At 47.8% G+C, this 27,737-nt stretch overlaps 1 protein-coding gene across 4 annotated transcripts in view; it reads right to left on the bottom strand.

Annotated features, from left to right (window-relative positions):
• Positions 1-27,737, bottom strand: part of ADCY7 (adenylate cyclase 7) — a 105,485-nt gene that overhangs the window by 49,511 nt on the left and 28,237 nt on the right. For 2 of the 4 annotated variants that reach the window (XM_075577022.1, XM_075577021.1), the window contains exon 2: positions 5,260-5,694. In XM_075577022.1, coding sequence (XP_075433137.1) covers positions 5,260-5,433 — 174 coding nt within the window. In that variant the 5' untranslated portion in view covers positions 5,434-5,694. Of the gene's footprint in view, positions 1-5,259; positions 5,695-23,599; positions 23,634-24,489; positions 24,718-27,737 lie in introns of those variants that run through there. The other 2 variants (XM_075577020.1, XM_075577023.1) reach the window with 2 other exon arrangements.

The following is a 27,737-nucleotide window of genomic DNA, read 5'->3' as shown; positions in this document are numbered from 1 at the left end:
CCTCCCCCCCCTTCCCACCACCTCCCCCCCCTTCCCACCACCTCCCCTTCCCCCCCCTCCTTCCCACCACCTCCCCCCCTTCCCACCACCTCCCCCCCTTCCCACCACCTCCCCCCCACCCCCCCCTTCCCTGAGGCGGAGTCACGGGCCAAAGGACACACAGGGACACAAACACACACAGACACACACACACACACGTAGACACAGACACACACACACACACACACGTAGACACACACACACACACACACACGTAGACACACACACACACAGACGTAGACACACACACACACAGACGTAGACACACACACACGTATACACACACACACACACACGTAGACACAAACACACACACGTAGACACAAACACACACACGTAGACACACACACACAGACACACACGTACACACACACACGTACACACACACACGTACACACACACACGTACACGTAGACACACACACACATGTACACGTAGACACACACATACATGTAGACACGTACACACACACACACACACACACACACACACACACATGTACACGTAGACACGTACACACACACACACATGTACACACACATGGAGACATACACACACACACATGGAGACATATACACACACACATGTACACATACACACACACGTATACACTCACACACGTATACACACAGGTATACACACACACGTGTATACACACACACGTGTATACACACACACACGTGTATACACACACACACGTGTATACACACACACACACACACGTGTATACACACACACACACACACACGTGTATACACACACACACACACGTGTATACACACACACACACATGTGTATACACACACACGTGTGTATACACACACACGTGTGTATACACACACACGTGTGTATACACACACACGTGTGTATACACACACACGTGTGTATACACACACACGTGTATACACACACACGTGTACACACACACACACACGTGTACACACACACGTGTGTACACACACACACACACACACGTGTGTATACACACACACATGTATACACACATACACACACACACACACACACACACGTATACACACACACACACGTATACACACACACACACACACACACACGTGTATACACACACATGTGTATACACACACAAACATGTGTACACACACACAAATGTACACACACACACACTTATAAACACACACACACACATACAATGTATACACACAAACATGTATACACACACACAAACATGTATACACGTGTATACACACATGTGTATACACACACACGTATACACACACACAATATGTGTATACACACACACGTATACACACACACAATATATACATACACACAATATATACACACACACATGTGTATACACACACGTGTATACACACACGTGTATACACACACACACGTGTATACACACACGTGTATACACACACATGCGTGTATACACACACGTGTATACACATACACACGCACGTGTATACACACACACGTACACATACACACACACACACATGTATACACACACACACATACAATGTATACACACAAACATGTATACACACACACACCCCAGCACCACCACCACCACATCAGCACACCGGTATCCCATGCCCCCCCAGCACACTGGCATTCTCGGCTCCCCGCCATTCCCAGCCCCCATCAACACCATCAGCACCCCACACATCGCCACCTTTGCACCTCCCCCATCGGCACCCCCACATCAGCACCAAACCCTCCAAATCAGCACACCGATACAATCACCATCAGTACAGCCACAGCAGCAGTACCACCGCACATGGGCCGCGTGGACCACTCCCCACCCAAATGCCACACCCACACCACAAACATCCCGGGCAACGCCGGGGCTCTCAGCTAGTAATATAATATTTAAAAATGAAAAAAAAAAAAAGACATGTGAGAATAAATTATTTATTAACATTGTGCAACTTTGATAAATATATTCACACGCACACACCACACACACATCACACACATCCATATACACCACACATACATATATACACACACACATATATATATATATATATATATATATATATATATACACATACATACATACACACAACACACACACACCACACACATATATACATATATACACACACACACACCACACATATATACACACACACCACACATATATACACACACACACACACCCTGCAGCCCGTTTTTCTCACACACACCACACACCACACACACACACACACACACCCCCTGCAGCCCGTTTTTCACACACACAACACACACACACACACCCTGCAGCCCGTTTTTCACACACACCCTGCAGCCCGTTTCACACACACACACACACACACACACACACACACACACACACACACACACACACACACACACACACACACACACACACACACACACACACACACACACACACACACACACTTTGGTGCTGCTGTTGTCTGGTGGCTCTGCAGTTGCAATGCCGGGCAGGCTGCAGCCCCATTGGATGGGAGCGGTCACGTGACCGCTCCTCTGCTTCCCCTCAGAGGTTTTTTTTTTTTTAAATGAGCTAGCAGCCCTTGTTTCCCGCTGCTGGCGGCCCTGATCGCGGCGCCCCTCTAGCCAAGCCGCGGCGCACAGTTTGGGAAACACTGCTGTACCTGATTCGGCAGTCTGTGGCAGCAGACGTGAAGGTTTTGATAGCTGTGAAGCGTGGCCCCAGCGTTCCCAAAACTCAGTGAGGGGTGGGACGCAGGCCAATGAGAGGTGTGCGGGGGCGGGCATTGGACGCAGGCCAATGAGAGTCAGTGAGGGGTGGGACGCAGGCCAATGAGAGGTGTGCGGGGGCGGGCATTGGACGCAGGCCAATGACAGTCAGTGAGGGGTGGGACAGTGTGGCATTGGTGTTGGACGTAGGCCAATGAGAGGTGTGCGGGGGCGGGCATGGCCTGAGCAGGAGTGACAGGCCCAAGGTCCAATGCGATTGACCCTTGGGACGCAGACATACAGTGATTTCACAAATATATAGTAGATATATATATATATATATATATATATATATATATATATATATATATATTTATATTCTTGATTAATTAGAAAAGTTTGATGTTGCAAATAGAAAATTGTAGGAAGTAAGAGTGTTAAAAGGTTGTGAACCTCCCACCCAACTCCCAAATTGGGGGGGTTCAGACCCCAAAAGACTACAAATATGACCTCTTTTTCAGTTTCAGCTCTGATTCAGGGAATAAAAATGGCCGCCACATCCCGCAGACCAATAGGAAGCAGCAATGGATAACCTTTGGGGCTTCCTATTGGACGACTGTGGTCGCCATCTTTTAAAATCCAGGGAGTCAACCTGCAAGCAAAACGGTAAGTAACGGGGTGTTAAATAGGGGTTTAACATGTTCTATGAGAAATAATGTATTAAAAATATATAGAACCCCCGGGACCTATATGAAATCAGCTTTATTCAATACCCCCCGAAGCGGGTGATGGTGGGAAAGCTCCCATTGACGTGAACTGGATATTATTGAATAAGAAACAAGAGAGAAACAAAGGAAAGAGAGGAGAGAGAGAAAAGAGGAAAGAAAGAGAGAGAGCAAGAGAAAGATAGGAAACGGAGAGAGAAGAGAGGGGAAAGAGTGAGGTGAGGAATATATAATACCCCTCAGATAATTCAAATGAAACAGAAACAAAATCCTACAAAATTCCCTGTATGATTCTACAAGAACATAATGTTATTATAATAATGTAATCAGAGAATCTGCTGAATACAATGTGATATTATTTGGCAAAGAGTTTTAAGATGTTTCTTATATATATAGGGTCTCTTCTTGATGTGTATATATCTATTAGCGTGTTATGTGCAGGCAAATTCTTTCTTGTACATATATGTAACATACAACATTGAACAATATATAGCTGTGTTAGTGGAAATGATTCCAGTTCTTCATTGGGTTTTGTGCTGATCTTATTGAATAAGAAGCCCAGAAAAAGGAAACATTTTTATGTTTCAGCATCCGGACTGAAGCCCAGGCCCTCGAAAACCATTGCTGCAGGTCTGGCAGGCTGTGTATCAACTACACCTGGCAAAGTGAGCAGGTACCTCCTAGGATCAAAGTGTACCAATGGCAGTGACATGGTCAAGGGGTCAATCCTTTCTAGGGGCAAAGTGTACCAATGGCAGTGACATGGTCAAGGGGTCAATCGTTTCTAGGGGCAAAGTGTACTAATGGCAGTGATATGGTTAAGGGGTCAGTCCCTCCTAGGGGCAAAGTGTACTAATGGCAGTGACATGGTTAAGGAGTCAGTCCCTCCTAGGGGCAAAGTGTAGTAATGGCAGTGACATGGTTAAGGGGTCAGTCCCTCCTAGGGGCAAAGTGTACTAATGGCAGTGACATGGTTACTAGGTGAAATGTAGGTGAATTATGAATTAATCTTTACAGAAAATCAGACTAGTATAACTTATTTTAAATATAGTTTCTTGAAACTTTTACCGCCTCCAAATTCTTTGAAGGGTTTTTACCATCTTTACCCGGTCTCCTGTGTGACAAACTGATGTACATTAACTGCCCATCCCTTTTTGTTGTTGTGTTTGGGTAATGATGGCAGCGTAGTCTGTTTAAAGGGATACTGGGGGAGAGCATTACTCAGGAGAGTAGAATTAAAACAGGGCCGCAGAAAATAGAAACATGCTCAATGGTTACACTGAAAACACAATAAGTGAAAACGTTACTTTAAGGGTATTAATCTGATTCGCTGCAATGACCAACTAAATCTTTAACTTGCTTCATTAAAGGGACAAGACGTGTGCGACGCCCTCAAAAGAGCCCCCCACCGCTCTGATATAACAGGGTCCCCTATATACGGACCCCAAATGTTCTGCGCTTTGAGTACCTTGTAATGGTTAAAGCAGCAGTTTCTCTACCCCCTCCCCCCCCCCTTTAAATTACCAGGATGGGAAGAAGGGGGTGTCCAGATCTGGACCCCGTTAACTGCACTTCTGGGGACGTCCTCGGTTCCCGAGATATTTACCGGTAAAAGTAATCCTCCACGTTACGCCGGCCAACAGGAAGCAACAGTTTTAAACGGCCATTTTGTTTCCCCTATAGGGGCCCTGAAACGCCGATACCTTTACTGGCAAGTAAAAAAAGTGGAAGATTGGTTCAAAAAGACCAGACAGGGGGATAGAAGGGGGAGATTTACCCTACACAACAGGCCGACAACAAGGCAAATAGAATCAAAATAAGTTTTACTCACCTGGTCGGAAGCAAAAAAGATGGCGATTAGCGTCACGCATGCCGCCCCCGCCACACACAGCAAGATGAGCAGCAGGGGGTAATGCTGACTTATACACTGGTACTTCTCGTACAGCTCGTCGGTAATCTTCCAGTCCTCGTTATCGTTAAGTAAATACTTCCCTTTGGATGGCATTGTAATCCGGGCCCCCGGGAGGGGGGGGGGGGGAGAGGGTTTGTTTTCTCCCCACCGCAAATCCGAGTGTAGGTTTGATGTCCGGGGAAGGTTCACATTGTGAGGCGGGCGTGAGAAGTTTGCAGCTGGGCTTACGTGAGTCGGGAGGGCGTCTCCTCCATGTGCCGCTTATCAGGTGCAATCGCTGCTGTCAGCCTGCGATGTAATGGCTATCTCTCACACACCCGTGCATGGTCGCTGCTTTGTGCGACGATTCACAGCCTGGGAACAGACACACAGAGAGAGAGAGGGGGGGGAGCCCTTAGGATCAAAATGCTTTTGGGAAGTCCGCTGGTGTCCCTTAGAGATGCAAATTCCCTTCGGAAAGACGTGGGGGGGGGGGGGCAGATTTAGGATCAGCTAAATGCTATGGGGTAACTTGGTCAGGCTGAGAACTACAGATGCAGCGCGACTTACTTTTGTTGGCACCGCAACTACACAGGTGCCTTTCAGATCCGAAATCATGAACCTCCACCCTGCGGCAGAACCATCGGCTTGAAGCTGCGTTTGTACGTACCACGTAGATTGAGGGTTGCCGCCTTCTACTGAAGGCCGACCCGGAGAAAACGGGGGAAAAAAATTCCTTTCCTCGGTGCGCCGGCGCCTCCCGGCATCCTGCCGCAACTCCCCCCTCCAACCGCAGTGAACGTGACGCCGCGTTGCCATGACAACGGGACGTGACGTCACGGGACCATGGTAACGTGACACCGCATAGCGTTGTGACGTCACGCAGCGTTCCCGATGTCATGGCAACGCCGCGCCACCTGACGCCACGTTCACTGCGGTTGGAGGGGGTGTTGCAGCAGGATGCCGGAGACGCCGCCACCACCCGGAGATTGACAGGCTAAACCCGTAGCCCGGAGGTAAGTACCCGAAACTCGGAGTCTCCGGGTCAAACCCTGCTTAGATTGTAAGCTCTCCGGGGCAGGGATGTCCTTTCCTATTGTCTGATGTTATTTGTACTATAATTCCCTGTGCTGGGCCCTCTCTGGTAAAGCTGAGTACACTGTGGGCGCTATATAAATACAGATATACATACATACTGCTGCGGGATTATTCCAGCGCTCACTATCACAATGTCTATTTATTGCAGGAAGAGAGGACGAGAAACCAAGTCGTCCCTGTCATGACATATCGCAATATGTACATTCCCGTTTGGGGGAGGGGGGGAGGGTTCCGGCTGCAAAAACTGCCCATTATTGATGAAACGCACCTCAAAACCCGACATTATTGTGCAGGACCCTTTTCTGTGAGTGTTAGCCCCGTTATTTTTTTAATCTAGCCCCCGCGCATAAATACAACCGGCGACAAGGCGAAGAACAACCAGGCGGCATCAAAGGCTTTCATTTAATGAGACACGCCCAGACTCGTAACGCAGCAAATAACCCTGCCCTTCTCCATTATCTCTTTGCATCTGCATCATTGAAATCAGAGGGGGCCCACTCCAGTCCTCAAGGGCCACACACATTTACAGTGTTGAGGGAATCCCTGCTTCAGCACAGGTGACGCAATCAGAGGCTCAGGCAAAGACTGAGCATTTGATTGAGCCACATGTGCTGAAGCAGGGACTGATTGAGCCACCTGTGCTGAAGCAGGGACTGATTGAGCCACCTGTGCTGAAGCAGGGACTGATTGACCCACCTGTGCTGATTAAGGTACCGCAGACACGAGGAGATACACTGATACACCCAAGGTCTATCAGACTAGTGCAGTACGTAGAGGCGCCTGGTGAAACCTCTCCTCAAAGCTAATCTCACTCTGCGGCCTCATCCAGAACAAAACATTGGCAAGAGAACGTGTTTTTCGCAAACGAGTGTCAAAGCTGTACCTAGAATGGCTACCGGTTCTGCACTTTCTTGACATACTTGTTGGGGAGCAGGCACTAAAGCGCTGCACTGTCTTGCTGCCTCCTCCCCTCCCCCTTCAGCCAGGGGCCGTTTCCCCAGTCCAAGCGCAAAATGGAGGGCGAGAAGGTGCCGGAGCGGCAGTGGCCTGGCCTCTGGTAACTATGGGGTTAACGCCTCCCAAGGAATGCAGAGCGGATTCCAGTGAGTGCGACTTATAGTGAAATCCTACTAATCCCACACAAAGGTTTTCTAACGTGGAGGAAAAAAAGATGGGGTGGGTTTTGTGCGGCACTTCGGAGAAGCACCTGCACCCCCGGTCACGTGTCACACCCCAAACTCCGCCCCCGGGCACGTGTCACACCCCAAGCTCCGCCCCCGGCACGTGTCATCACCCAAACTCCGCCCTTACGCACGTGTCATCACCCAACCTCCGCTCCTGCGCACGTGTCATCACACAAACTCCGCCCCCGCGCACGTGTCATCACACAAACTCCGCCCCCACGCACGTGCCATCACCCAAACTACACCCGTGCGCACGTCATCACTCAACTCCGCACCCCTGCACACGTGTCACCAACCAAACTCCGCCCCCACGCACGTGTCATCCCCCAAATTCCGCCCCCCGCGCACGTGTCATCACCCAACTCCCGCACCCCTGCACACATGTCATCACCCAAACTCCGCCCCTGCACACGTGTCATCACCCAAACTCCGCCCCCGCACACGTGTCATCGCACAAACTCCGCCCCATGAGCACGTTTAATCACACAAACTCCGCCCCCACGCACGTGTCATCAACCCAAACTCCACCTGTGCGCACGTATCATCACCCAAACTCCGCCTTGTGCGCACGTGTCATCACAAACTCCACCCATGCGCACGTGTCATCACCCCAAAACTCCACCCGTGTGCATGAGTCATCACCCAAACTCCGCCTTGTGTGCACGTGTCATCACCCAAACTCCGCCCCCCGCGCACATGTCATCACACAAATTCCGCCCGTGCGCACGTGTCATCACCCAAATTCCGCCCGTGCGCATGTCATCACACAAACTCCGCCCCCGCGCATGTTTCATCACCCAAACTCCGTCCGTGCGCAGTGTCATCACCCAAACTGCCCGGTCACACGTGTCATCACCCAAACTCCGCCCCCATGCACGTGTCATCACCCAAACTCCGCCCGTGCGCATGTCATCACCCAAACTGCCCGGTCACACGTGTCATCACCCAAACTCCGCCCCCCATGCACGTGTCATCACCAAAACTCCGCCCGTGCGCAGTGTCATCACCCGAACTCCGCTCGTGCGCAGTGTCATCACCCAAACTCCGCCCGTGCGCAGTATCATCACCCAAACTGCCCGGTCACACGTGTCATCACCCAAACTCCGCCCCCCCCACGCACGTGTCATCACCCAAACTGCCCGGTCACACACGTGTCATCACCCAAACTGTGCCCGGTCACACGTGTCATCACCCAAACTCTGCCCTTGCGCAGTGTCATCACCCAAACTGGTGCCCGGTCACACGTGTCATCACCCAAACTCCGCCCCCCACGCACGTGTCATCACCCAAACTGCCCGGTCACACGTGTCATCACCCAAACTGTGCCCGGTCACACGTGTCATCACCCAAACTCCGCCCGTGCGCAGTGTCATCACCCAAACTCCGCTACAGAGTGGTTAAATTAATACAAATTGGACAACTTTGTTGCTATTAGTTTCCTGGATGGTTTTTAGATAATCTATCTCTCTGCGTGTGTGCGCGTGTGCGTGTGTGCGGGTGTGTGCGTGTGTGCGTGTGTGCGCGTGTGTGCCGCTTATCTTTTACATTGATAATAAATGTCCGCACCGGTTTACACCATGTGACGCGCGCCTCTTTCCTTTTCTAAACAGATCTCTGTGGATGTGGTTCATCCTCTTAGAAGCCTCGGACCTGCCACGGCACTATATATCCGTTCTTCAACCAGTATATGGACCGTATACACTTTATGGACGCAATATATGGGCGTTTTGTTGCATTTATCATTGTATTCACAGTATTATTATACACTTATTTGAGTTGTCACAATCTCATATATTACATTTTTTTGTCTATATCTCGCTGTCACATCTTTGAAAACACGTGTTTTTATCACAAACACTTTACTTTGATTGTATTTACACAATATCACGGGAATGTCCTAGTAAGCGCTTATATATATATATACACACATACTGTACATGTGTATATACAGATCTACATATATATGCACAAGCACACACATGTACACATACACATGTTTATATCCATATATATATATATCTATATCCAGTGGTCGACAAATCACCAAAAAATCTACTCGCCACCTAGTACCAAACGTGTGCTGCTTGGGCCAATATTTACTCGCCCGGGGGTTAAATCCACTCGCCCGGGGCGAGCAAATGTATAGGTTTGTCGAACACTGTTCTATATGTACAGAAAGGATGACAGACAGAGAGAGAGATACCACAGCAGGACTGGCTGCACACTATATCAGCACCTGCCACAAGCTGAGAGACGTCCACTAACCCCCACATGCCTGTGTGAAACTGTTACCCATATACCCTGCAGTCATTATACCCTACCCCCTAGTATTCGTGTAACTATTGTCCCCCACCCCTTACTATTCACGCTTTGGCAATACTGAAATGTTCTTTCGTCTTGCCAATAAAGCTGATTTGATTTGATTTGATACAGAGAGATAGACAAACACAGCGAGACAGACTGCCAGGCATGAGAGAGACAGACAGAGTGACAGACTGCCAGGCATGAGAGAGACAGACAGAGTGACAGACTGCCAGGCATGAGAGAGACAGACAGAGTGACAGACTGCCAGGCATGAGAGACACAGACAGAGTGACAGACTGCCAGGCATGAGAGAGACAAACAGAGTGACAGACTGCCAGGCATGAGAGAGACAGACAGAGTGACAGACTGCCAGGCATGAGAGAGACAGACAGAGTGACAGACTGCCAGGCATGAGAGAGACAGACAGAGTGACAGACTGCCAGGCATGAGAGAGAGAGTGACAGACTGTCAGGCATGAGAGACACAGAGAGAGAGAGAGACAGAGACAGACTGTCAGGAGAGAGAGACACAGACACTGAGAGAGAGACTGAGAGAGCCAGGCATGAGAGAGACAGTCAGAGTGACAGACTGCCAGGCATGAGAGAGACAGACAGAGTGACAGACTGCCAGGCATGAGAGAGAGAGTGACAGACTGTCAGGCATGAGAGACACAGAGAGAGACTGTCAGGAGAGAGAGACACAGACACTGAGAGAGAGACTGAGAGAGCCAGGCATGAGAGTGACACGGACAGAGACAGACTGCCCTCCCCCCCCATATACTCAGTGTTATGTACTCTCACAAAGAAGCACCCCCCCCCCAAATATACTCAAGTGCTATGTACTCTCACAAAGAAGCACCCCCCCCCCCAAATATACTCAAGTGCTATGTACTCTCACAGAGAAGCACCCCCCCCCCCAAATATACTCAAGTGCTATGTACTCTCACAGAGAAGCACCCACCACCAGTATACTCAGTGCTATGTACTCTCACAGTATACTCAGTGCTATGTACTCTCACAGTATACTCAGTGCTATGTACTCTCACAGTATACTCAGTGCTATGTACTCTCACAGTATACTCAGTGCTATGTACTCTCACAGAGAACCCCCCCAATGTACTCTCACACAGAACCCCCCCCCCAGTATACTCAGTGCTATGTACTCTCACATTATACTCAGTGCCATGTACTCTCACAGAGAACCCCCCCATATACTCAGTGCTATGTACTCTCACACAGAGCCCCCCCACCAGTATACTCAGTGCTATGTACTCTCACAGAGAACCCCCCCCCACCAGTATACTCAGTGCTATGTACTCTCACAGAGAACCCCCCAATGTACTCTCACACAGAACCCCCCAGTATACTCAGTGCTATGTACTCTCACATTATACTCAGTGCCATGTACTCTCACAGAGAACCCCCCCATATACTCAGTGCTATGTACTCTCACACAGAATCCCCCCCCAGTATACTCAGTGCTATGTACTCTCACAGAGAACCCCCCCAACTGTATACTCAGTGCTATGTACTCTCACAGAGAAGCACCCCCCAATATACTCAGCGCTATGTACGCTGACAGAGAACCCCCCCTCCCCAGTATACTCAGTGCTATGTACTCTCACAGAGAAGCACCCCCCAATATACTCAGTGCTTTGTACGCTGACAGAGAACCCCCCCTCCCCAGTATACTCAGTGCTATGTACTCTCACAGTATACTCAGTGCAATGTACTCTCACAGTATACTCAATGCTGTGTACTCTCACAGTATACTCTGTGCTATGTACTTTCACAGTATACTCAGTGCTGTGTACTTTCACAGTATACTCAGTGCTATGTACTCTCACAGTATACTCAGTGCTATGTACTCTCACAGTATACTTAGTGCTGTGTACTTTCACAGACCCAGAACGTAAGAAAGCAGAGAAATCGCCTGTTAAAGGTTTCCCCTTTTTTTTCTATTTCCGGCCGTGTGAGGAGCCGGAGAGTTAGTGAGAAACCTCGCAGGGAAAGCGCGGTAACTCTGCCCCTTTATAAGCGGCTTTTCCGCCTTCCATGGAAACCCGCAAGTTACGTTATCAAGTGCACCGAGTTAACCCCTTCACTGCAACACATTGCAAAACAATGACCATATATACCTACAATAATGCACAAAGGTTGGATATATTGTCTCAACTAAATCCAACTCTCATGCAATGAGGAGTGCCGCCTGTCCAGCTATCTGATTCCCTCTCCATGTATATATACAGGTGTGGGTCTGTGTGTATCTGTATAACAGTATATATACAGGTGTGGGTCTGTGTGTATCTGTATAACAGTATATATACAGGTGTGGGTCTGTGTGTATCTGTATAACAGTATATATACAGGTGTGGGTCTGTGTGTATCTGTATAACAGTATATATACAGGTGTGGGTCTGTGTGTATCTGTATAACAGTATATACAGGCGTGGGTCTGTGTGTATCTATATAACAGTATATATACAGGCGTGGGTCTGTGTGTATCTATATAACAGTATATATACAGGCGTGGGTCTGTGTGTATCTATATAACAGTATATACACAGGTGTGGGTCTGTGTGTATCTATATAACAGTATATATACAGGTGTGGGTCTGTGTGTATCTATATAACCGTATATATACGGGTGTGGGGCTGTGTGTATGTATATAACAGTATATATACAGGTGTGGGTCTGTGTGTATATATATAACAGTATATACACAGGTGTGGGGCTGTGTGTATCTATATAACAGTATATATACAGGTGTCGGCCTGTGTGTATGTATATTACAGTATATATACAGGTGTCGGCCTGTGTGTATGTATATAACAGTATATACACAGGTGTGGGTCTGTGTGTATCTATATAACAGTATATATACAGGTGTGGGGCTGTGTGTATCTATATAACAGTATATATACAGGTGTGGGTCTGTCTGTATCTATATAACAGTATATATACACAGGTGTGGGGCTGTGTGTATCTATATAACAGTATATATACACAGGTGTGGGGCTGTATGTATCTATATAACAGTATATATACAGGTGTGGGTCTGTCTGTATCTATATAACAGTATATATACACAGGTGTGGGTCTGTGTGTATCTATATAACAGTATATATACAGGTGTGGGTCTGTGTGTATCTATATAACCGTATATATACGGGTGTGGGGCTGTGTGTATGTATATAACAGTATATATACAGGTGTGGGTCTGTGTGTATCTATATAACAGTATATACACAGGTGTGGGGCTGTGTGTATCTATATAACAATATATATACAGGTGTCGGCCTGTGTGTATGTATATAACAGTATATATACAGGTGTCGGCCTGTGTGTATGTATATAACAGTATATACACAGGTGTGGGTCTGTGTGTATCTATATAACAGTATATATACAGGTGTGGGGCTGTGGGTATCTATATAACAGTATATATACAGGTATGGGTCTGTGTGTATATAACAGTATATACACAGGTGTGGGGCTGTGTGTATCTATATAACAGTATATATACACAGGTGTGGGGCTGTGTGTATCTATATAACAGTATATATACAGGTGTGGGTCTGTCAGTGTGTATCTGTATAACAAGCAGTGACTTTCTAACGGACAGTATATATCACACTTAGGATTTGTTCCAAGTTTACCAGACTCGGATATCTTTCTAAACACACGTGAAGTCCTGACGTGACCTGTGATATGACAGCTTGGCCACGGAAGACAAATGTGACATGTTTACATGGTGAGCAAATGCAAAGGACAGATATAGGTCGGATACATGCAGGCGGTGCCTGTATACTTAAGTATTATTTATTATGTATCTGCTATCAAACGCCTGTATACTGAAGTATTATTTATTGTGTATCTGCTATCAAACGCCTATATACGGAAGTATTATTTATTGTGTATCTGCTAGCCAACGCCTATATACTGAAGTACTATTTATTGTGTATCTGCTAGCCAACGCCTATATACTGAAGTATTATTTATTGTGTATCTGCTATCAAACGCCTATATACTGAAGTATTATTTATTGTGTAACTGCTATCAAACGCCTATATACTGAAGTATTATTTATTGTGTATCTGCTATCAAACGCCTATATACTGAAGTATTATTTATTGTGTATCTGCTATCAAACACCTATATACTGAAGTATTATTTATTGTGTATCTGCTATCAAACGCCTATATACTGAAGTATTATTTATTGTGTATCTGCTATCAAACGCCTATATACTGAAGTATTATTTATTGTGTATCTGCTATCAAACGCCTATATACTGAAGTATTATTTATTGTGTAGCTGCTATCAAACGCCTATATACTGAAGTATTATTTATTGTGTAGCTGCTATCAAACGGATAATATTACAGGATAATATTCAGGAATACCTAAGAAAAACAAAATTATTAGTAATAGTCAGCATGGATTTATGAAGGATAGATCTTGCCAAACTAACCTTATTTGTTTCTTTGAGGAGGTAAGTAGGAATTTAGACCAGGGTAATGCAGTTGATGTGGTCTACTTAGATTTTGCAAAGGCTTTTGATACGGTTTCACACAAGAGGTTTGTGTGTACAACATAAAGAAAATTGGACTCGGTAATAATCTATGCACCTGGATTGAAAACTGGTTAAAGGACAGACAACAGAGGGTTGTCATAAATGGAACTTTTTCAGGTTGGGTTAAAGTCGTGAGTGGAGTACCTCAGGGATCGGTACTGGGACCCCTGCTTTTTAACTTGTTTATTAATCACCTTGAGGTTGGCATTGAGAGCAAAGTTTCCATCTTTGCTGATGATACTAAATTGTGTAAGGTAATAGAATCAGAGCAGGATGTAATTTCTCTTCAGAAGGACTTGGAGAGACTGGAAACGTGGGCAGGTAAATGGCAGATGAGGTTTAATACAGATAAATGTACGGTTATGCATTTGGGAAGCAAGAATAAAAAGGCGACTTACAAATTAAATGGGGATAAATTGGGGGAATCCTTGATGGAGAAGGATTTAGGAGTACTTGTAGACAGCAGGCTTAGCAATAGTGCCCAAAGTCATGCAGTAGCTGCAAAGGCAAACAAGATCTTATCTTGCATCAAACGGGCAATGGATGGAAGGGAAGTAAACATAATGATGCCCCTTTACAAAGCATTAGTAAGACCACACCTTGAATATGGAGTATGATTTTGGGCACCAATCCTTAGAAAAGACATTATGGAACTAGAGAGAGTACAGAGAAGAGCCACCAAATTAATAAAGGGGATGGACAATCTAATTTATGAGGAGAGGCTAGCTAAATTAGATTTATTTACATTAGAAAAGAGGCGTCTAAGAGGGGATATGATAACTATACAAATATATTCGGGGACAATACAAGGAGCTTTAAAAAGAACTATTCCTCCCACGGGCAGTACAAAGGACTCGGGGCCATCCCTTAAGGTTGGAGGAAAGGAAATTTCACCAGCAACAAAGGAAAGGGTTCTTTACAGTAAGGGCAGTTAAAATATGGAATTCATTACCCATGGAGACTGTGATGGCAGATACAATAGATTTGTTCAAAAAAAGGTTGGGCATCTTTTTGGAAAGGAAAGGTATACAGGGATATATCAAATAAGTATACATGGGAAGGATGTTGATCCAGCGAGTAATCCGATTGCCAATTCTTGTAGTCAGGGAGGAATTTATTTTTCCCCTTATGAGACATCATTGGATGATGTGACTCTGGGGTTTTTTGTTTGCGTTCCTCTGGATCAATAAGTAAGTATAGATATAGGATAAAGTATCTGTTGTCTAAATTAAGCATAGGTTGAACTTGATGGACGTACGTCTTTTTTCAACCTCTTCTACTATGTAACTATGTGTGTCTGCTATGAAACGTCTATATACTGAAGTATTATTTATTGTGTATCTGCTATCAAACGCCTATATACTGAAGTATTATTTATTGTGTGTCTGCTATCAAAGGCGTATATACTGACGTATTATTTATTGTGTTCCTGCTCTTTAATGCCTATATACTGAAGTATTACAGGCATACCCCGCATTAACGTACGCAATGGGACCGGAGCATGCATGTAAAGCGAAAATGTACTTAAAGTGAAGCACTACCTTTTCCCACTTCTCGATGCATGAACTGTCCTGCAATCGTCATATACGTGCATAACTGATGTAAATAATTCATTTGTAACAGGCTCTATAGTCTCCCTGCTTGTGCACAGCTTCGGTACAGGTAGGGAGCCGCTATTGCTGTTCAGTACGTGATGACAGGCGCATGCGCGAGCTGCCGTTTGCCTATTGGGCGATATGTCCTTACTCGCGAGTGTACTTAAAGTGAGTGTCCTTAAAGCGGGGTATGCCTGTATTTATTTTATGCCTGCTATCAAACGCATATATACTGAAGTATTATTTAATGTGTTCCTGCTCTTTAATACCTATATACTGAAGTATTATTTAATGTGTGTCTACTATCAAATGTCTATATACTGAAGTATTATTTCATGTGTATGCTATGATACGCCTATACACTGAAGTATTATGTATTGTGTGTCTGCTATCAAACTTCTATATACTGACTGGGAGGGGGGGGGGGCATGGAAGAGGTTAAACCAGGTGATTACAAGATCTTGCAGAGACCAGGAACCAGTACATGCTAATGCCTAATTCCGCGTGTAATCAGGATATGACTGTATCTCTGAGTGAGAGAAATCTTCCCTATTACAGGAGCCCGTCATTAACTCTGACACAGGCAGCTCCTTATGTGACCCGTGCAGAGCCGGGCCGCGTCAGCAATGCCTGCGGCAATCAGGGAACGCGGGAATTCACACGTGTGCCGCCATTATTACTGTCCTTTCAAGGCATTGCGGCCCCTTATTTACTAAACAGTGCTATGCCAGAGGACAAGTAAGCGCGTTTGAAATCAGCGGTTCTCTGTCTTTATTACACTGTAACCCCCTGCTGGAAAAGATGTGTCCCCCGAACCCCTAAGGAATAAACCTTATTGGCGACCCCTCAGACTATCGCTAACACTGTGTGCTGAGCGTGAGGCCTGCAGGTGCCGCGTGTGCTCAGCCAGAGGCCTGCAGGTAACGCGTGTGCTCAGCCAGAGGCCTGCAGGTACCGCGTGTGCTCAGCCAGAGGCCTGCAGGTACCGCGTGTGCTCAGCCAGAGGCCTGCAGGTGCCGCGTGTGCTCAGCCAGAGGCCTGCAGGTACCGCGTGTGCTGAGCTGGAGGCCTGCAGGTACCGCGTGTGCTCAGCCAGAGGCCTGCAGGTACCGCGTGTGCTCAGCCAGAGGCCTGCAGGTACCGCGTGTGCTCAGCCAGAGGCCTGCAGGTACCCGTGTGCTCAGCCGGAGGCCTGCAGGTACCGCGTGTGCTGAGCCGGAGGCCTGCAGGTACCGCGTGTGCTCAGCCGGAGGCCTGCAGGTACCATGTATGCACAGCCGGAGGCCTGCAGGTACCGCGTGTGCTGAGCCGGAGGCCTGCAGGTACCGCGTGTGCTGAGCCAGAGGCCTGCAAGTACCGCGTGTGCTGAGCCGGAGGCCTGCAGGTACCGCGTGGGCTCAGCCGGAGGCCTGCAGGTACCGCGTGCGCTCAGCCGGAGGCCTGCAGGTACCGCGTGCGCTCAGCCGGAGGCCTGCAGGTACCGCGTGTGCTCAGCCGGAGGCCTGCAGGTACCGCGTGTGCTCAGCCGGAGGCCTGCAGGTACCGCGTGTGCTGAGCCGGAGGCCTGCAGGTACTGTGTATGCTGAGCCGGAGGCCTGCAGGTACCGCGTGTGCTCAGCCGGAGGCCTGCAGGTACCGCGTGTGCTGAGCCGGAGGCCTGCAGATACCACGTGCGCTCAGCCGGAGGCCTGCAGGTACCGCGTGCGCTCAGCCGGAGGCCTGCAGGTACCGCGTGTGCTCAGCCGGAGGCCTGCAGGTACCGCGTGTGCTGAGCCGGAGGCCTGCAGGTACCGCGTGTGCTGAGCCGGAGGCCTGCAGGTACCGCGTGCGCTCAGCCGGAGGCCTGCAGGTACCGCGTGTGCTGAGCCGGAGGCCTGCAGGTACCGTGTATGCACAGCCGGAGGCCTGCAGGTACCGCGTGTGCTGAGCCGGAGGCCTGCAGGTACCGCGTGTGCTCAGCCGGAGGCCTGCAGGTACCGCGTGTGCTGAGCCGGAGGCCTGCAGGTACCGCGTGTTATCAGCCGGAGGCCTGCAGGTACCGCGTGCGCTCAGCCGGAGGCCTGCAGGTACCGCGTGTGCTCAGCCGGAGGCCTGCAGGTACCGCGTGTGCTGAGCTGGAGGCCTGCAGGTACTGTGTATGCACAGCCGGAGGCCTGCAGGTACCGCGTGTGCTCAGCCGGAGGCCTGCAGGTACCGCGTGTGCTCAGCCGGAGGCCTGCAGGTACCGCGTGTTCTCAGCCGGAGGCCTGCAGGTACCGCGTGCGCTCAGCCGGAGGCCTGCAGGTACCGCGTGTGCTCAGCCGGAGGCCTGCAGGTACCGCGTGTGCTCAGCCGGAGACCTGCAGGTACCGCGTGTGCTGAGCCGGAGGCCTGCAGGTACCGCGTGTGCTGAGCCGGAGGCCTGCAGGTACCGCGTGTGCTGAGCCGGAGGCCTGCAGGTACCGTGTGTGCTCAGCCGGAGACCTGCAGGTACAGCGTGCGGGGAGAAATCAGGGTCCAGAAATATATATATATATACACTGTGGCGAGAAAAGTCTGTGAACCCCAATGATAGCAATGGAAATTCCGTAGTATTTCCAGGATAACCTTCTTCAATCAAAACCGGTCTTTTCTTAAATACCCAATTGGGTTTATATTAACCAATTCCTTGTCTTTTGAAACAAAATGATGTATGAATTAGACAAACAATGAATAGTTAAGAGTCAGGGTATGTGAAAAAGTAAGTGAAACCCTGGTTTTATCAGCTGAATGAAAGGGGATAATTAGAATCAGGTCTTGAAATAATGAGGTAGATCTTCAGGGTGAGTTTGGGAGGCCCCACCCTATATAAAGATCAGAAACTTTGTGAGTTTGGTCTTCACCATACAGGTGTGTGGCAACACGACGTGCCACGATCAAAAGATATCGGAAAAGCAGTTGTTGATGCTCATCCGTCGTGAAACGGTTACAAAACCATTTCTAAGGATTTGGGGCTCCACCAATCTTCTGTCAGACAAATGGAGAAGGTTGAAGACCAGAGTCACTCTCCCGGGAGCGGTCGTTCAACCAACATCTCTCCAAGAACAATCCGGCAAATCATCCAGGAAGCCACAAAGAACCCCAGAGTAACATCCAAGGATCCACATTTGTCCTGGTTTTTGGTTGCGTCAGGACACCCGCGCATGCGTGAATGGCAAGCGTCCAACCGCGCACGCGGCTTTGCAGGCCCCACTGGTAGCAAAGGGATGAAAAAGCATTAATCGGTTATCATGTTAACCTCCCCGTATATATCGCTGCCGCATTCTGTATAGAAATACCCGGCTAAATCTGAAGAACAATAAAATGGCGTATCTAATCCGATGTAAGTGGCCTGCCGGGCCCAGCAAAGTATCCCCCCCTCTGTTAGCGGGGCATCTTTCCAGCAGCACGTTAATGCCTCCTTATTAGCAGGGGGTCCCTGGAGCTGAACGGGGACCCCCTTCCAGAAATACTTCCCAATAAAAGTTGCACGTTTCCATCCCATCCAGGGGAAACAAAATGGCCGTTTATATCTCCCGTCACGCGGGTTAATAGGAAGCTGTGACATCATCTGTCGCGGCTTTCTGTTGTCACGTGAAACGTGGGGTTCTAACGAGCAGGAAGCACTGGTGCCAGCGTTCCCAGCATGCATCAGAGCGGGAACTCTTACCTTCTCCCTTCTTCATGTGACGTCGCGTTGCCATGGCAACACGTTGCCATTTGACGCCGCGTTGTCATGGTGATGCATCGGCAGAAGCCGCAGGAGAGCAGGTAAGAGGCAGTTACAGAGGTCTCTCACGTTCCCCCGTTATTCTATTTAAATGTTGTGGGGAAGAGCGGGGGTACACCCTCTTTGAATTCCATGGTTTTACATATCAGGACATAATAACAATCATCTGTTCCTTAGCAGGTCTAAAAATTAGGTAAATACAACCTCAGATGAACAACAACACATGACATATTACACCGTGTCATGATTTATTTAACAAAAATAAAGCCAAAATGGAGAAGCTGTGTGTGAAAAACTAAGTACACCTTATTATTCAATAGCTTGTAGAACCACCTTTAGCAGCAATAGCTTGAAGTAATCGTTTTCTGTATGACTTTATCAGTCTCTCACATTGTTGTGGAGGAATTTTGGCCCACTCTTCTTTACAACGTTGCTTCAGTTCATTGAAGTTTGTGGGCATTTGTTTATGCACAGCTCTCTTACGGTCCAGCCACAGCATTTCAATCGGGTTGAGGTCTGGACTTTGACTGGGCCATTGCAACACCTTGATTCTTTTCTTTTTCAGCCATTCTGTTGTAGATTTGCTGGTGTGCTTGGGATCATTGTCCTGTTGCATGACCCAATTTCGTCCAAGCTTTAGCTGTCGCACAGATGGCCTCACATTTGACTCTAGAATACTTTGGTATACAGAGGGATTCATGGTCGACTCAATGACTGCAAGGATCCCAGGTCCTGTGGCTGCAAAACAAGCCCAAATCATCACCCCTCCACCACCGTGCTTGACAGTTGGTATGAGGTGTTTGTGCTGATATGCTGGGTTTGTTTTTTGCCAAACGTGGCGCTGTGCATTATGGCCAAACATCTCCACTTTGGTCTTTTTCTAATTGTACTGTCATGAACTTTAACATTTAACATGCTAACTGAGGCCTGTAGAGTCTGAGATGTAACTCTTGTTTTTTTTTTGCAATTTCTCTGAGCATTGCACGGTCTGACCTTGGGGTGAATTTGCTGGGACGTCCACTCCTGGGAAGATTGGCAACTGTCTTGAATGTTTTCCACTTTTGAATAATCTTTCTCACTGAAGAATGATGGACTTGAAATTGTTTGAAATGGCCTTATAACCCTTCCCAGATTGATGGGCAGCAACAATTGCTTCTCTAAGATCATTGCTGATGTCTTTCCTCCTTGGCATTGTGTTAACACACACCTGAATGCTCCAGACCAGCAAACTGCTAAAACTTCTGCTTTTATAGAGGTGATTACACTTGCTGATGAACAATTAATCAAGGGCATTTGATGAGGAGCACCTGTCTGCTACTTAGCATCTTAATTCCTATGGAAGCAGTAAGGGTGTACAGGCATACCCCGCATTAACGTACGCAATGGGACCGGAGCATGTATGTAAAGCGAAAATGTACTTAAAGTGAAGCACTACCTTTTTCCCACTTATCGATGCTTGTACTGTACTGCAATCGTCATATACGTGCATAACGGATGTAATAAACACATTTGTAACAGGCTCTATAGTCTCCCCGCTTGCGCACAGCTTCGGTACAGGTAGGGAGCCAGTATTGCTGTTCTGGACGTGCTGACAGGCGCATGCGTGAGCTGCCGTTTGCCTATTGAGCGAGATGTACTTACTCGCGAGTGTACTTAAAGTGAGTGTCCTTAAAGCGGGGTATGCCTGTACTTAGTTTTTCACACATGGCTTCTCCATATTGGCTTTATTTTTGTTAAATAAATCATGACACTGTGTAATATGTCATGTGTTGGTGTTCATCTGAGGTTATATTTACCTAATTTTAAGACCTGCTAAGGAACAGATGATTGTTATTATGTCCTGATATGTAAAACCATGGAATTCAAAGAGGGTGTACTTTCTTTTTCACACGGCTGTATATACTGTTATATAGATACACACAGACCCACACCTGTGTATATATTGTTATATATACTGTTATATAGATACACACAGACCCACACCTGTGTATATATTGTTATATAGATACAAACAGACGCACACCTGTATATATACTGTTAGTATATATACAGGTGTGTGTCTATGTGTATCTATATAACAGCACCCCCTTGAGAAAGGTCCTATTCCAGGACCGAAACGTCGGATTGGGTGACTTATCTTTTCTATTCAGATGCCCAATACAGTTTCTCATGATTACTGAACCGAGTGCAGTCTTTCTTTACCGGACGAGAGAATGGTAATGTTGTTTTTCTATTATTTGAGACTAGCACCTGCCTATATGAACCAGTACATTGAGTGCAAGCTGTGATGTTTGTTTTTGTATAACAGTATATATACAGGTGTGCGTCTGTGTGTATCTATATGTTATATAGATACACACAGACACACACCTGTGTATATATACAGCTATATAGATACACACAGACCCACACTGTGTATATACTGTTATATAGATATACACAGACCCACACCTGTGTATATACTGTTATATAGCTACACACAGCCCCACACCTGTATATATACTGTTATACAGATACACACGGACACAAACGTGAGTGTGTGCTGCCTGCTTGTATTGTGTCAGGGACAGATCATTGATGTCTTAATAACGCCGGATAAAGCCCAAGGAGAGAGGAAATAGGTGCGGTGTATTGTGTCACCACCTGAAATACGACACACCTTGTGAACGTGATACTCACTCTGTGTACCTGAACAGCACAATGAATCACGCTCACACAAGGAGAGGCAACAATCAGAGGATGGGTGAAGGATGTGACTTAATCCAAGCGTATTCTGCACACATTATAAATAGATTTAACCCTGTGGGTGACAGGGAGGGCTGACAATGTATTAGGAAAACCATCCCAAGATAAAGACACATGGCTATCTTATATATATATATATATATATATATATATATATATATATATATATATATACACATATATACACACACACCATCACATTTTAAGTTATGGTGGGTGAAAAAGGCAACAAGAAACCTCCACATGTCTGTGAATGGTTTCTCTCAATTGCATTGTGGTCCATCAGGTGATATCAACGTTTCGGGGGGCGCTATGTGACCTTTATCGGGGCACAGTCCTATCGGGCCGAAAGGTTCGTTTCACTGATTGGACTACAATGCAATCAGTGTTTCTTCACTTCTCCCAGCGGGCGGGGTCTTCTCTCCCTGCGTTTCCTTGGGTGATGTATATCATACATGCACACACTATAACCTTTAATCATTTGGATTCAAGCAGTGTCCACTTCCTTTTTCATTTTATATATATATATATATTATCTCACTCCCTCAAAGGGGCGTGTCGGTGGGAATGGATGTTCAGGAAGATGTATAGTGGAAAAGGTATTTTCCAACATGCATTAGTGAGCATGGCGAGTGAGGACAGACAGACACATACACACACACACACACACACACACACACACACACACACACACACACACACACACACACACACACACACACACACACACACACACACACACACACATTCTCCATTCTGTCACATTTTGTCACTTCTTCCTCAGTTATATTGCCAAAACCCGCTCTTTCCTCTGTCAATCTAGTACTAAAACTCTAATGCATGCCCTTATCCTCTCCCGTCTGGAATATTGTAACACACTGCTAACTGGCCTCTCTGCCTCACACCTTTCTCCTTTGCAATCTATCCAATGTTCTGCTGCTAGAATCATTTAACTTTCTCCCAAAACAGTCTCTGCTCGTCTCCTCCTTAAATCCCACTCCTGGCTTCCCATCAAGTTTTGGATCCTCCTGCAAAGTTCCCCTCCTCCTTACCTTCACGTCTCTCCTCTCTTCTGCTCCTCCCTACATATCAGCGCTGATCTCTCGCTCTGCCTCTGCTCGTCTCCTGCGCTCTGCCCATAACTGTCTCCTCTCCGCCCCTTTCACCTCCACTGCTCTCTCACACCTTAAACCTTTTTCCCTCACTGCCCCTTACCTGTGGGACACCCTCACACAGTATAGGCCATATACCCTCTCTCCCCACCTTTAATACAAACCTTAAAACTCACCTCCTAAATGAAGCATTTCAACTGCCTACACTCAAGGTTACTGTCCCACACCCACAGTCACTCCTACCAACCATTGTGGCCAAGCACTGCCACGTACTTAGGGTTGCCAGGTGGCTTCTCCAAAAATACTGGACTCAATGGTGAAAGGTGCGTCAGGTCACTATGTCCGGGGAGGTAATACCGGACACATACATGTCCAGTATTACAGTACCTCTCATTTTTTACTGGACAGAGTGTCCAAATACAGGACAGTCCAGTTCAATACCGGACACCTGGCAACCCTACATGTACTGCACTTACCCACCATGAAGGCCAGACACTGCCATCCACTGCACTTATTCCCTCACCTGCTGCCACGAAGTCTCCCATCATACCACTTAGATTGCAAGCTCTCCGGGACAGGGATTCCCTTTCCTATTGTCTGACCTTGTTGCGCTTATTGCATTAGAATTCCCTGTATAGCCTCTTTTGTAAAGCGCAGAGTACACTGTGAGCGCTATATAAATAAGGACACACACACATACATACACACACGGCTATTGATCCGGCACATCCATATAGTGTATATGAAATGAATGATAATACAAAAAGAATTGGATAAATGATAGAGAGCGATAAGAAGCCGCGTCACTCTGTTAAATAAATGTCACGTACCAGTCCCAGACCCTTTTCTCAAATTCGCCGCACCTCGATCCACGTCAGGAGGCAGTGACGGGGTTAACACAATCCTAACCGTGACCAGAACAGTGGCAAAAAGCCGCTCCGGCAGAGACGGGGTTACCGGTTACTCTCTGCTGGAGCGCGCACGCGGAACTTTCCGCCCGTGGCGGGCGTCTGGAGGCGGCGAGTTCGGGTGACAGTCTCGACGCTTCCTTTGGGGACACGCCCAGGGCCTGCGATGACACCAGAAATCTGCGGCTTCTGGCTCCTTCTGCATTTCACTTCCCCTCTCTCCGCTTAACCCCTCGCGTGCCGGGGGGGGACGGCAGTACCGGGGGTGGGAGGGGGGGCGGGGCCTTTACAGCGGCATGAACGAAGACTTATACCAACGCAACGTGTCACGTGTGAAGCCGTGGGCAGCGAGACACGTGTGCGGGGGAAAGGACTGGGCTCAAAAGCGGATAAATTAACATCATATATATATCTTTATTTGTGTGTATACATACTGTATATATATCAACTAAAAATAGAAGCGCACACAGACAACTCTCATAGTGTATACGATGTATTCCACAAAAATAGAAAAATAGATTGCAAGCTCTTTGGGGCAAGGATTTCCTTTCCTATTGTCTGATTTTGCTGCACTTATTGTATTATTATAATTCCCTGTACTGTATTCTTTGTGAAGCACTGAGTACACTGTCTGTGCTATATAAATAACGATATACATACATACATACATACAAAGATAAAAGTGATAAGCAATTGCACTCACACTTGTGCTTACTGCAGTAGCCACATAAAACCCGATCAGGTACCGCAAGAACCACCTTGTGGACCCCTAGGATCGCACCGTGTGTGCTCGCCTTCGTGACTGTGTCTCACTCTGGAGCCTGCGATGCCTGCGCTCTCTATGCTCCCTTCTCCAATCTCCTGCACCTCCCGTTAGTGGTGACGTCACCACCAAGATGGCCGCCGGAAATTTCCACCATCAACACAGATTCGCTGGATCACCCTACGCGTTTCGTGAAGATCTCTCACTTCCTCAGGGGCTATGAGCCCTGTGCTCCCCCCCCTCCAGGCGGGCGGAAGCTAGATCCCGGCGCCGACAGTAGGAGGGTGTGAGGCCTCCGTAGGCGTGTGGCTCAAGGCAACCATCTTGCTCGCTTTGCCTCAAGGCCAGCCCTTATATGTATACCAGAGACGTCAGGGCGCACAATACAGAAAGTAACGCAGTTATATCAGCGGATGCTGCTGCTGCTGTACTTAAACCGCGCACTATAGTAAGAGTGATGGCAGCAGGAACAGATACTCACAGTGTTTCGGCGTCGGCGTACACTGTACGACATAAGGCCGCACTTATAGTCCCGGGGACGGCGCGCAGTGCGAAAACAAGTCTATGTAATCTGTCACATGCGCCTATAGTGGGTGCGACCGCGACACAGCGACCAGAATCGCTGGAAGGCAATAGAACTTTATTTTTTCAGTGATGTCAGCAGCATGTGAGCGGTTCAGCCAATAAAGGCGAACCGCACACGGCCACACCCCACCACGCCCCACCACGCCCCACCACGCCCCCCAGTCTCCCTCTCTTGTCTCCTGCACTATAAGCAGGAATCGCTATGGCGACGGATGACGTTACGCGGTCAACTCAGCCTAACACACACTGCACAGCATATGCACTGCACAGCATACACACACTGCACAGCATACACACACTGCACAGCATACACACACTGCACAGCATACACACACTGCGCAGCATACACACACTGCGCAGCATACACACACTGCACAGCATATGCACACACTGCACAGCATTCACACACTGCACAGCATGCACACACTGCACAGCATGCACACACTGCACAGCATGCACACACTGCACAGCATACACACACTGCACAGCATATGCACTGCGCAGCATACACACACTGCACAGCATATGCACTGCACAGCATACACACACTGCGCAGCATACACACACTGCGCAGCATACACACACTGCACAGCATACACACACTGCGCAGCATACACACACTGCGCAGCATACACACACTGCGCAGCATACACACACTGCGCAGCATACACACACTGCACAGCATATGCACACACTGCACAGCATACACACACTGCACAGCATGCACACACTGCACAGCATGCACACACTGCACAGCATACACACACTGCACAGCATATGCACTGCGCAGCATACACACACTGCACAGCATATGCACTGCACAGCATACACACACTGCGCAGCATACACACACTGCACAGCATACACACACTGCACAGCATATGCACTGCACAGCATACACACACTGCGCAGCATACACACACTGCGCAGCATACACACACTGCACAGCATATGCACTGCACAGCATATGCACTGCACAGCATATGCACTGCACAGCATATGCACTGTGCAGCAGACACACACTACACAGCACGCACACACTGCACAGCACGCACACACTGCACGCACACACTGCACAGCATGCACACACTGCACAGCACGCACACACTGCACAGCACGCACACACTGCACAGCACGCACACACTGCACAGCACGCACACACTGCACAGCACGCACACACTGCACAGCACGCACACACGGCACAGCACGCACACACTGCACAGCACGCACACACTGCACAGCACGCACACACTGCACAGCACGCACACACTGCACAGCACGCACACACTGCACAGCACGCACACACTGCACAGCACGCACACACGGCACAGCATGCACACACTGCACAGCACACACACAATGCACAGCACACACTGCACAGCACAAACACACTAACTGCATACACACACTGCACAGCATACACACACTGCACAGCATACATACGCACTGCACAGAACACACACTGTACATAACACAACTGCGCAGATCACACAGACTGCACATACAGTAAGACCCTGCATGGAAGGTCCTGCTCAGCCTGCACAGAAACAGTATCACTTTGATCTCCTGGGTTTGCAGCACTTCCTTTGCTCGCCCGATCTACACCGCGATTTCAAACACACATACTATCACTAAACAGCCCCTCGTGCTTGGGAGACAACATGGTGTGTGTCTGTATGTTTGTCTGTCTATGTACACACACGCACACACACACACATAGAGGTAGCAGGTTTTATTGTTTGAGTGATAACACAACATGTAGATATAACAGTGTAACAGTGTAACATATCACAGGATGTCACTATATATCACCAAGAGAAAC

Source organism: Ascaphus truei, chromosome 19 (assembly GCF_040206685.1).
Source record: "Ascaphus truei isolate aAscTru1 chromosome 19, aAscTru1.hap1, whole genome shotgun sequence".
In the NCBI taxonomy this organism is placed as follows: Eukaryota; Metazoa; Chordata; class Amphibia; order Anura; family Ascaphidae; genus Ascaphus; species Ascaphus truei.
Note: the sequence above shows the minus strand (reverse complement) of the source record. Positions and strands in the feature narration are given on the sequence as shown.